This window comes from Jaculus jaculus, chromosome 3 (assembly GCF_020740685.1).
Source record: "Jaculus jaculus isolate mJacJac1 chromosome 3, mJacJac1.mat.Y.cur, whole genome shotgun sequence".
NCBI classification, from domain to species: domain Eukaryota; kingdom Metazoa; phylum Chordata; class Mammalia; order Rodentia; family Dipodidae; genus Jaculus; species Jaculus jaculus.
The window spans coordinates 169,077,001-169,089,958 of NC_059104.1; the positions used below are offsets into that span (position 1 = coordinate 169,077,001).

Genomic DNA, 12,958 nt, shown 5'->3' on the forward strand with positions numbered 1-12,958 from the left:
TGCAAATCAATAAAATATAATAATCTTTATTGTCTTAAAATATTCTTGAGGTGCTACAATGAGAATTGTCTGACCTTTTTTGAGGCTATGAAGCAGAGGAAATAGAGGTTTTGTCTCAAAGGGATATAGATGTTTATTCAAATACCTAAAGATTTTTATCTCTTTCTGGGCTTTGTTGTGTTCCATTGATCTATTTTTCTGTCTTTATACCAGTGTGTAAGATTACACTGTGTGGAATCTTACACTTCACAGTCAGTTTGTGGTTGGATGCTGTAGGTTTTAAAGATTTGTTCACTTCTATCAAGATTGTTTTAACTATTCTAGATTCTTCGTGTTCCCAAATAAACTTTAGAATTTTTTTTTTCCAGTTTATTTATTTGCAAAGAGAGAGAGAGAGAGATGAATGGGTATGCCAAGACCTCTGGCCACTGCAGACGAATGCTAGCCATATGTACCACCTTGTACAGCTGGCATTATGTGGGTACTAGGGTATCGATCCTGGGTCATTAGGCTTTGCAGGCAAACATCTTAACTGTTGAACCATCTCTCTGACCCTATATTTCGTTCTTTTCCTTTTTTTTTTTTTTTTTTTTTTTGAGGTAGGGCTGACCTGGAATTTACTACGAAGTCTCAGGGTGGCCTTGAACTCATGGCTATCCTCCAACCTCTGCCTCCAGAATGCTGGGATTAAAGGCGTGCACCACCATGCCCGGCAATTTATTTTAAAAAAATATTTAAAAGTTTTTATTTATTTATGAGCCATCTCTCCAGCCCTGTATTGATTTTTTTCTGAGTGTTCGGTTGTTTTTAATGTGAAGGTCTTAGATATCCAACTAAAATACTGCATCTTTTTTTTTCCCCCCCTGAAGCCAGTGTCTCTCACTCTAGCCAACTCTATTCTAGAATTTATAACTCACATTATGGCGCACACCAGCCTCACGTTTGAGGCTGTCCTACTTACTCAGCCTTCTGAGTCCTGGGATTGTAGGTGTGTGCCTCCACTTCTGTCTATTTTATGTCGTTTGATGTTGTTATACATGGAACTTACTTTGTCTTATTTTTCTGTTTACTTCTACTGTTTAGTAATGTAATTATTTTTTATGGTTTTGACCTTCTATAATGACACCTCCAGCTTTTCATGTGGCATATGAGAAGAGGGAAATGCAGAGGACAGTGTCTAGTCTCTACAAATTGAATAATTGAAATTAAAACTAAATTCATACTCAAATATAAATGACTGGTTTTTATCCCCCAAAGTATTTACATTTTGGTAAGCATTCCAGATGCTTGTTTAACTGGTTCCTTCTAATTGATAGACTGTCTTGCATACGTTTGTTTCCAAGTAGGGTCTCACTCTAGCCCAGGCTGATCTGGAACTCATTCTGTATAGTTCCATGCTACTTTTGAACTCATAGCCATTCTCCTACCTCTGCCTTCTGAGTGCTGAGATTAAAGACATGTGCCACCATGCCTGGCTTGCATTTGTTTCTGTCTGTACCAAGTGACTAGAGAAAATAGAAAAATAATTAGGTGTGGTTCTGGCTTTTGGAAACATTCTCATTAGTAAAACAATTGCTGGCATTCCACCTCTTCAACCTAGTGGCACTTTTTTAATTGTTGTTTTGAGACAAGGTCTTTGTCTAGCCCAAGCTGACCTGAAACTTGCTTTATAGCTCCGGCTGGCCTCTAATTCATGGTGATCTTCCTACCTCAGCCTCTGGAGTGCTGGAATTAAAGGCATGAGGCACCATACCTGGCACAATTTATGGGCATTTTCATAAAAATATCATTACAGCCGGGCATGGTGGTGCACGCCTTTAATCCCAGCATTTGGAAGGCAGAGGTAGGAGGATCGCTGTAAGTTTGAGGCCACCCTGAGGCTACATAGTGAATTCTAGGTCAGCCTGGGCTAGAGTGAAACCCTACCTTGAAAAACAAAAAACAGACCATCCATCCATCCATCCATCCATCCATCCATCCATCCATACATACATACATACTTATCAATACAAAATAGAATTTTGGCACACATTTGTAATCTCTATACTCAGGAATCTGATGCAGGAGAATTGCCACAGTTTTAAGGCCAGCCTGGGCTAACAGGGACACCCTGTCTCAACCCTCCTCAAAGATAAAAGTACAATTGTAGATCTTTGGAATCCTGCTATAGAAATGGAAAAATTTGAGCCTGAGATGAGTTTTGTTTTGTTTTCAAAGTAGGATCTTGCTCTAGCCCAGGCTGACCTGAATTCACTGTGTAGTCTCAGGCTGGCCTCGAACTCACAGTGATTCGCCTACCTCTGCCTCCTGAATTCTGGGACTGTTATCTGCCACCACACTCAGCTGAGATGAGTTTTCAGTGCTGCTTCTCATACTCCGCTTTTCTTGTTCTTAACTTAGTTCCTGTAGGCCTCACACTCCTCCTAGGACTCTTGTTTCAGGTTACTCCTGTTTGATACACTAAATGGAGCTGAGCCTCCATGAGTTACTTTTGTTGGGGCCCAACTTTTGTGAATTAGTGGTATCAACATAATTGTGTTCTTCCATCTTGGCTCTCATGCTGCTTAACTTTTTGGTGGGGAGGTGGGTGTTGTGTGGTTTGCTGAATGCACCTGTGTATAGGTAGGTAGAGTGTCCTCCTCTGTTGCTCCTCCACTTGTCTGCTTGAGATGAGTCACGGAACCTATAGCTGTCATTTTGGGTCAAACTGGCTGACCAGTGAATCTGAAAGACCCCCAGAGGGAGACCTTCACTCAAGTCTCGAGATAGCACGCACCCAAAGACACACGGGAGACCAAACTTGCTGCAAAAACATGAGGTTTTATTCGGGAAGCCAGAGCTCTGGGGCCGACACGTATCTCATGCAGGAGACAGAGGAGTCGACTCTGAGCCCTATTGGGTGTTTCTTTTTATAGGGTTTTTAGCAAGGAAAGGAAAGGGGAGGGGGTTTCACAAGGGTATTTGCCAACCTTGTACAATTATGTCTACATATCTTATTTGTGCATAACCAGAGTCCTTGGTCAGGCTGTCTTGGGAAACTATTTTATTATTTTGGTTTTTCTCAAAACTGTATTTTTGTTTTTCCCCTTCCCGGGACATAAAGTTTAGGTTGACCCGACCAACCCATATCTTGGGCCATTCGCAGCCTATCTTTTAGCCTATTTTTGATTTACTTCTGAATATACAGTTCAGGGTGTCCCCAACCTGTAGCAACCAGCTATTTCTTCACCAAGTTTACTTTAAAATTTTCCATCCTGCCTTTCAAATCCTAGTGAGTCTCTTAGCCTGCTTCCCACAGCACTAGGGTTACAGCTTACATAGCCCTAGCCATTGCCAGCTTTCTCGCCAGGTGCTTAGAATCAAACTCAGGAGGTCTCAAGCCCTTAAACCCTTGTTCTTACCCTCTGAGCCAATTCCACTGTCTTTTTTTTTTTTTTTTTTAACTCGTAGCTAAATTCCTTACCTGTGCCCTTAACTTGAAGAGATTATAGATTTCTTTTTAGAAAGAGTCATGCCAGCAAACTTAGGGTAGTCTCACTGCAGACATTTTTCATTGACTAACTACAGTTCTCCGAGCATTGCCTGAGAACCCAATGTACTGTGTTCACTGAGTAAATTTCATTTTTTCTTTTCATTTCAGTTGGAAAGACATCTTTGATCACCAGATTCATGTATGACAGTTTTGACAACACCTATCAGGTATTTTGTTTCTACCAGTTTAGATTTCTGTCTGTCATGAAATTATTTTAAAGATTCACTTACTTACATACAGTCATGAATGCAAAAGTGCTTTATCTGTAAATTGCTATATAAATACAAGGTATAAATGATTTTGCCTGTAGTCCCCAACTTTATTCAGTTACTCTCTTTCAAAGTCTGTTTTTTTAAAAAATTATTTTTATTTATGTGTTAGGGACAGAGAAAGAGGGAGAGAGTGAGAATGGGTGCACCAGGACCTCTATCCACTGCAAACGAACTCCAGACGCATGTGCCACCATGTGCATTTGGCTTATGTGGGGACTAGAGAATTGAACCTGGGTCCTTGGGCTTCCTAGGCATGCGCCTTAGCCACTAAGCCATCTCTTTAGTCTATTTTAAGAAAAATTGTTTTAGCACTAAATGAGACATGTCTATCACAGGAATCATTGTGGAAGAGGTGGCAGAAAGAATCTAAGAGCCAATGGAAGGAATGCTTACAATACTTTCTTCCAGACAAAGTGCCCTTGATATTCCTCGTTTCATGGTGACCAATGCTGCCTACAGAAGCCCTGCGTAAAACTAAAAAAAAAAAAAAAAAGAAAAGAAAATGATGACATTAAGATGGAAGAGAAACTAGTTTTTTTTTTCTTTTTTTTTCTTTTTTTCTTCTCTTTTTCTTGGGACTGTGCCCTGGACATGAAACAGTTTTGGCCACCAAGTTAGGCATCAAGCTGGGATGAACAAAGGCCTTCCATTTGTTTTGCCCCTGACTTAATATAAAAAAACCACCACTAATGAGGTGTTTCTTTGCCCATGGTCAGGGGGTCGAGAAACTAGTTTTAAAGAAGGGGTTCAATGAATGGAGGGCTTGGAAGGAGGAAAGGGGATGGTGGTGGGAGGGGATTATGATCATGGTATATTGTTTATATTTATGAAAGTTGTCAAAAAAACATTAGCAGCATTCAGAAAATTCACAATTAAATGAAATGAAACAATTGACTACTAAATAATGTCAAACAACTCAGAAGGTGGTTGGAAAAAATATTGAGATAAAAACTACAGCTGGGCGTGGTGGCGCACTGGGGAGGCAGAGGTAGGGGCATCACTGTGAGTTCGAGGTCAGCCTGGGCTACAATGAGATCCTTAAAAAAAGACAAAAAACTGCAACATAACAAAACAAGAAATACAGCTAAAGCTGTTTCCATACAAACAAGAATGACATTAAGTTACTAATCTAACCTTCGATATTAAGAGACTTGAAAAAGTAAAAACAACTAAGCAGAAGCAATAGGCTTATTTTAAAATGTAGGTTTTAGGGGCTGGAGAAATAGCTTAGCAGTTAAGGCACTTGCCTGCAAAGCCTAAGGACCCAGGTATGATTCTGCACGTCCCATGTAAGCCAGATGCACAGTGGTGCATGCATCTGGAGTTTGTTTGCAGTGGCTAGAGGCCCTGGTGTGCCCATTCTCTCTTTCCCTCTCACTGTCTCTAATAAGTAAAAATAAAATCTGTAAAAAAAATTTAAAGTCCTAAAATGTAGGTTATGGGTTGGAGTGATGGTTTAGCAGTTAAGGTGTTTGCCTGCAAGGCCAAAGGACCAGGTTCAACTCCCCAGGACCCACATAAACCAGATGCACAAGTTGGCACAAGTGTCTGGAATTTGTTTGCAGTGGCTAGAGGCCCTGATGCACCATTCTGTTTCTCTCTGCCCCCCCCCCTCTCTCAAATGAATAAAGAAAATAAAGAATAATTACTAAATTGTAGGTTTTGCTGGGCATGGTGGTACAGGCCTTTAATCCCAGCACTCGGGAAGTAGGAGAATCACCATGAGATTGAAGCCAGCCTGTGACTACATAGTGAATTCCAGGTCAACCTGGGCTAGAATGAGACTCGACCTTGAAATAAAATAAAATGTAGATTTTACTCTTCAGGGACGGTTAAGTCAGTAAACATATCAGGATATGAAAAGATGATTTGTTGTACTTAGTTTCCAGGAAGGAGGAATATGCCAGGCATGGCTGACTTCAGGAAGAAGCCCTGGGGTCAGTCAAGAGGCTGGTACAGCTTTCTTAACCTAGAAGTTTAGGTTAGTAACTTAATATCTTAATGCTTGACTACAGAGAAATGCTAAATGTTGGAGGTGATGGACAAGTAGTTACCCTGATATGGTAATTACTAGCATAAACATTTAATCAGAACATCATGTTGTACCCCATAATCTTGTATATTTAACTTGTTTGTTTTGAGGCAGGGTCTCACTCTAGCCCAGGCTGACCTGGAATTCACTATGTAGTCCTAGACTGGCCTTGAACTCATGGTGATCCTCCTACCTCTGCCTCCTGAGTGTTGGGATTAAAGGCATACTCCACCACACCTGGCTTAGATTTTCTTTTTATTTATTTATTATAGTCAGAGAGAATGAGAAAGAGTGAGAATGGGCATGCCAGGGCTTCTAGCCACTACAGACGAATTCTAGACGCATGCACCACTATGTGCATCTGGTTTACATTGGACCTGGAGAATTGAACCTGGGTCTTTAGGCTTTGTTAATTGCTAAGCCATGTCTCCAGCCCTAAAATACATATATTTTTAAAAGTTTTTAAGACCTCAATGCTTTCTCCCTTACATCAAAAAGGGTATCCTTTCTTGCCCCTTTAATTTATTTGTGTGTGTGCGTGTGTGTGTACACACTTAAAGGTGCTCCACCTTCTTTGAGACAGGATTCCTTGCTGTTCCAAATGAATTGCCAGACTGTAAACAAACTTGAGACTAGCTGGCCCACCTCTGCCTCGCTTGCCTCATAGTTGGAGTTAGAGATGATCTATCTACTTTGTATCTGAATGTGAATCTGTGCTGGAGAATTTGTAAGCAAGTATCTTTTAACTGCTGAGCCATCTCCACTCTTTTTGCCACTTTTGGGGTTTTTTGAGGTAGGGTCTCACTCCAGTCCAGGCTGACCTGGAGCCTACTCTGTAACTGTAAGCTGGCCTGGAACACACGGATTCTCCTACCTCAGCCTCCTGAATGCACACAACCCTTTTGCCACTTCTTTTTTGTTTGTTTGTTTAAATATTTTATATATTTATTTATTTGAGAGAGAACGGGTATGCCAGGGCCTCTAGCCACTGTAAGTGAACTCCACACACATGTGCCACCATGTGCATCTGGCTTATGTGGGTACTGGGGGATCAAACTTGGGTGCTTAGTCTTCGTGCCTTAACTGCTAAGCCATCTCTCCAGCCCCTGTGGCTGTTTTTTGAGGTAGGGTTTCACTAGCCCAGGCTGACCTGGAACTCATAGTGATCCTCCTACCTCTGCCTCCTGAGTGCTCGGATTATAGGTGTGTGCCACCACACCTGGCTCCCTTCCTCTCTCATCCCTCCCTCCCTCCTTCCTTCGTTTTATTTTGTTTTGTTTTTTTAGGGAAGAACTTTGCTCTAGCCCAGGCTGACCTGGAATTCACTGTGTAGTCTTCAGGGTGGCCTTAAATTCACAGTGATCCTCCTACCTCTGCCTCCCAAATGCTGGGATTAAATGCATGCCCACCAGGGCAAGTTTCCTTTTGCAACTTTCTTGTTTTGTTTTTTGTTTTTCAAGGTAGGGTCTCACTCTAGCCTAGGCTAACCTGGAATTCACTATGGAGTCTTAGGGTGGCCTCAACTCATGGCAATCCTTCTACCTCTACCTCCTGAGTGCTGGGATTAAAGGCGTGCGCCACCACGCCCGGCTTCCTTTTGCAACTTTTAATTAACATCATACTACAAGATGTAGTCAGTCAGTCTAGTTAGATAAAAAGGGAGAGAGGGCTGGAGAGATGGCTTAGCGGTTAAGCGCTTGCCTGTGAAGCCTAAGGACCCCGGTTCAAGGCTCGGTTCTCCAGGTCCCACGTTAGCCAGATGCACAAGGGGTGCACGTGTCTGGAGTTCGTTTGCAGAGGCTGGAAGCCCTGGCGCGCCCCATTCTCTCTCCTTGTATCTGTCTTTCTCTCTGTGTCTGTCGCTCTCAAATAAATAAATAAAAAATTTAGGAAAAAAAAAAAGGGAGAGAGAGGGCTGGAGAGAAGGCTTAGTGTTTAAGGCATTTGCTTGCAAAGCCAAAGGATCCTGGCTTGATTCTCCAGGACCCATGTAAACCAGATGCATAAAGAAGGGCACACATGTTTGCAGTGGCTGGAGCACCTGACATGCCCATTCTCTCTCTTCTTATCAAATAAATAATACATTTTTAAAAAAGGGGGGGAGAGAGGGATAAGAAATCAAAGGTGGGCTGGAGGGATGGCTTAGTGGTTAAGGCACTTGCCCCAAAAGCCAAAGGACCCAGGTTCAATTCCACAGAACCCATGTAAGCCAGATACACAAGGTGGCTCATGCGTCTGGTGTTTGTTTGCAGTGGCTAGAGGCTCTGGCATGCCCATTCTCTTGCTCTCTTATAAATAAATGTTTTTAAAAATTTAAAAAAACAGTAGGACATTGTGGTGCACGCCTTTAATCCCAGCACTACGGAGGCAGAAGTAGGAGTATCACCATGAGTTCGAGGCCACCCTACATAGTGAAATCTAGGTCAGCCTGAGCTACAGTGAAAACCTATCTCGAGAAACCAAAAACAAAACAAAAACCCTAATTTTAAGACAGGTGTGTTGGTTCACACTTTTAATTTTAACACTTACTTAGGAGTAGAAGGATCACCTTGAGTTTAAGACCAGTCTGGGTTATAGAGTGAGACCCTGCCTTAGAAAACTAAATCAAAGAAATAGAATACATGATTTCAGATTGGAGAGATAGATGGCTCAGTGGTTAAAGGAGCTTGCTTGCAAAGCCTAACAGCCCAGGTTCAAATTACCAGTACCCACATAAAACCAGTACACAAAGTGGCACATTGCATCTGTAGTTCGTTTGCAGTAGCAGGAGACCCTGGCATGCCCATACTCACTCTCTGTCTACTTTTTTTTGCCTGCCTGCCTGCCTGTCTGTGTCTCAAACAAATAAAAGTTTTTTTTTTTTTTTTAAGAGTATATACATGATTTCACTAAACTTGGAAGAAAAGCCATCAAAATTGGGCTAGAGAAACGACTCAGCTCTTAAGGGTGCTTCTGCACAAGCATGGGTGCCTTCAGGGCATCTGAGACTGGTGGAGTTTGAATCTCCAGAACCCTTGTAAACAGAAAGACATGGCCACGTACTCTGCAACCATAGTTCTGCGAGGAACAGAGACCAGAGACTTGCTGGGGCTTGGAACAGCAAGCTCTGGAATCAGTAAGAGACTCCATGACAAGAAAAAACAGGAAAGTGAGTGAGTGATAGACAGGAACACCTGGTATTCTTCTCTGACCACTGCAGATAAGTCCATGGGATACCACGTCAGCACATACACTGCATACATCATATACACACCATATAATACATATGACACACATGCAAAAAAATCATAAGAGGCCAGGCATGATGGTGTACACCTTTAATCCCAGCACTTGGACGTGAACATTGAAAAAAAAAAAAAAAAGCATAGAATCAGTTGTATACTACCAATATACAGTTCTAAGTGAAGTGAGGGGCTGGAGTGATGGCTTAGCAGTTAAGGCACTTGCCTGGGAAGCCTAAGTACCCAACTTTGACTACCCCATTGCCCATGTAAGTCAGATGCACAAGGTCACACCTGTGTCTGGAGTTTGTTTTCGTGTGCATGCATACCAGGGCCTGGGAAATGAACTCCAGATGTATGTGCCACTTTTTGTATCTGGCTTTTTGTGGGTATAAGGGAATTGAACCCAGGCCAGCACAGCAGACTTTGCAAAAAGTGTCTTACTGGTGAGCAACCTCCCTAGCCCCAGCAATGTTTTATAAATAATACCATGGCAGCCGAGCGTGGTGGCGCACATCTTTAATCCCACTACTTAGGAGGCAGAGGTGGGAGGATTGCCGTGACTTCAAGGCCACCCTGAGAATACAGAGTAAATTCCAGGTCAGCCTACACTAGAATGAACACCTACCTTGAAATAATAATACCATGGTAACTGGAGAGCATTAAGATATTCAGACTAAGGTTAAAATCAGATTAAATACAAATGTACAAACTAAAATATTTATTGTCTTATAGGATGAGAAAAGCAGGGTTGATATGTTGTTGCAGTTGGGTCCACATTGTTGGTAGAAAACACCCAACCAAGAGCAGCTTGTGGGAAAAAGAAAAAGGCTTATTTTGGCTTACAGGCTTGGGGGAGCTGCACGATGGCAGGGGAAAATGATGGCATGAACAGAGGGTGGACATCACCCCCTGGCCCACATAAGGCAGACAACAGGAACAGGAGACTGTACCAAACACTGGGAAGGGGAAACTGACTATAACACCCATATGCCCACCCCCAGCAATACACTGCCTCTAGGAAGTGTTAATTCCCAAATCTCCATCAGCTGGGAACCTAGCATTCAGAACACCTGAGTTTATGGAGCACACCTGAATCAAACCACCACATATTTTACATATTACAATTTTTCAGTTACACAGCAAATGCTTGATACATGAAAGCTGTTAACATTACTTGGCTATAATGTAATTGTGTGTTTATTCATTATTGCATATTCATAAATCTTGTTTGCATCCTAAACTCCTATTCACCATCAAACTTATATTTTGTTAACTTTGTTTTGATTTGTTTTGCAGGCAACAATTGGCATTGACTTTTTATCAAAAACAATGTACTTGGAGGATCGAACTGTGAGTAATGTTTTCAGTGTACAATTTCCTGCAGCGCTCCAGGTTAGAAAACCATGATCAGACTTATCATTGGTGATTGTCATCATCAGAAATACTTTTAAAATCTTCTTTGAGCTATTGATTCGATTCTGTGGGATAAATTCTTATTTATGAAGTTGTGAGTTATTCCTTTTGGATACTCTTTATTATATTTTCATATACAACATAATATTTCTTAAAACTTGGGAACTGATTTATAATGGCAATAAAACTTGATGCTGGGCTAGAGAGATGGGTTAGTGGTTAAGGCACTTGCCTGCAAAGCCTAAGGACTCATGTTCAACTCTCCAGATACCAGGTAAGCCAGATGCACAAAGGTGAGGCAGGCACAAGGTCACACATGCCCACTAGGTGGTGCAAGCATCTGGAGTTCGATTGCAGTTGCTGAGGTCCTGGCGCCAATTCTCTCTTTCTCTTAAAAAAGTTTTTTTTTTGGTTGCTTATTTTCAGATGATTTATAATGTGAATGTGAAAAGAAAATTTTATGTAGAATTCCAAAATATTACTTCTTTATGTTACATTAGTTAAGAGACCCACTAAAAGAGCAACATTTTAGCTTCAGAGAGACTTTCAAAAAAGCATTCTTTTACTTAGTGTTGCAGTCAGGTAGGTTCACATTGCTGTAGAAATCACCTGATCAAGAGCAGCTTGTGGGAAGAAAAGGCTTATTTTGGCTTGTAGGCTCGGGGGGGAGGGAGCTCCACAGTGGCAGGGAAAATGATGGTATGAGCAGAGAGTGGACATCACCCCCTCAAGGGGAAACTGGCTATAACACCCATAATCCTGCCCCCAACAATACACTGCCTCCAGGAGGCGTTAATTCTCATATCTCCATCAGCTGGGAACCTAGCATTCAGAACACCTGAGTTTATGGGGCACACCTGAATCAAACTACCACACTTAGCTGTCTGATAGCTTGGGGTATTCATGCACATTACCTTCATTCTCTCCTATACTTAGTGTTTAAATATCAGCTGTCTACTTCCTGTCACTTGGAAGGTATAGGGATTCAAAGTTACATGTGGGGGAAGGAAAGCCAGGTTTCTGAATCTGTGAAATCTTTCATATACTTTCAGAGCAGGCAGGTTTTCAGTTCTTCTCCCTCTCAAAAGGAATTTTTGGGCTCGGGAGTTAACTTAGTGGTTAAGGTGCTTGGCTGCAAAATTCAATTCCCCAGGACCCATGTTAGCCAGATGCTTACAGAGGTATATGCATATGGAGTTCTTTTGCAGGCTGAAGACCCTGGCACACCCATATTCTCCCTCCCTCCCTCCCTCCCTCCCTCCCTCCCTCCCTCTCTCTCTCTCTCTCTCTCTCTCTCTCTCTCTCTCTCTCTGCCTTTCTCAAGTAAATAAAAATAAAAAATTTTTTAAAAGGAATTTTTAATGTTACTTTCAGTCCTCACACCTCTGCATTAAACTTTTTATATTAATTGTCTACCACTCCCCCCCTTTAAAAAAACACATCTTTTTTTAAAGTACCAGGTTTTTGGTTTTGGTTTGGTTTTTTTGTTTGTTTGTTTCTTTTGTTTTGTTTTGTTTTTATTTATTTTTTCCCATCCCACAGATCAGGCTGCAGCTGTGGGATACTGCGGGTCAGGAACGTTTCCGTAGCCTCATTCCCAGTTACATCCGTGACTCTGCTGCAGCCGTAGTAGTTTACGATATCACAAGTAGGTATATTGCAACGGGTTGACCTTTCTTATTTTTCTTGCTTGTTTGACTGATTTTGTTGTTAGGTACGATTGCAATTATGGGACACAGCAGGTCAAGAGCGGTTCAGGAGCTTGATTCCTAGCTACATTCGTGACTCCACTGTGGCAGTTGTTGTTTATGATATCACAAGTGAGTGGGGGGAATTATGCATTTCTAATCTTTCTTCAACCTTTAGCTTAGCTGCATGCATGTTCTTGTCTTGTGCTTGTTTTCCTTACTGGCATGTAAAAATAAGTTTTATTGTAGCAAACTATATCACAGATTAGTCGAGTCAGACATGCTTGCTTTCATGTTTGTACCAGTATGCTTTATGTTTACTGTTCAAAGGTTTTCATCCCAGAAATTGTCTTTTGGGTTTAATTTTAAGAGTTTTGCCATATCCTTTTATCCCTAAACTATCCCATAATTAAAGTTGAAGGAGTATCTACTTTTTTGTTAATTTGATCTCAGATTCCTCTAAAATAATCTGCATTTGAGCCTCTTGCTAAGTTTTCTAAATCATACGTGGCTTCTGTTGAGGCTCTTGAAAGCTTCTGCTAGCTAGCTTTCTCTGCTTCCCTCTTCCGATCATTCTCTCCCTATAGAGGAAATCAGAGAAACATAATGTATACTTTCTCTTAATCATTTTTGTTTGAAAGTGTGGATTCTGTGACTGATTAACTTTGTAGCTAACAAATTATGCTTTCATTTTTCTCTGAGAAAAAATTTCAAATGGGAAATGAAAACAAATAATGGTCTTGTTCTTTTCCCCAAAGTCTGACTAATGCTGTTAGCCTTTTAAGTTACTGTAAATT

General features: G+C 41.4%; 1 protein-coding gene and 1 non-coding gene across 3 annotated transcripts in view; one reads left to right on the top strand and one right to left on the bottom strand.

Moving 5' to 3' along the window:
- The window catches only part of Rab6a (RAB6A, member RAS oncogene family), a 63,740-nt gene that overhangs the window by 25,852 nt on the left and 24,930 nt on the right, over window positions 1–12,958 (top strand). The window contains exons 2-4 of one of the 2 annotated variants that reach the window (XM_045145797.1): window positions 3,641–3,699; window positions 10,357–10,410; window positions 12,016–12,121. In XM_045145797.1, the coding sequence (XP_045001732.1) occupies window positions 3,641–3,699; window positions 10,357–10,410; window positions 12,016–12,121 (219 nt within the window). Of the gene's footprint in view, window positions 1–3,640; window positions 3,700–10,356; window positions 10,411–12,015; window positions 12,122–12,187; window positions 12,294–12,958 lie in introns of both variants that reach the window. The other variant, XM_045145796.1, reaches the window with a different exon arrangement.
- LOC123459969 lies at window positions 4,381–4,525 on the bottom strand. Its single transcript, XR_006636700.1, has one exon. It is a non-coding gene; the product is annotated as a small nucleolar RNA SNORA48 (small nucleolar RNA).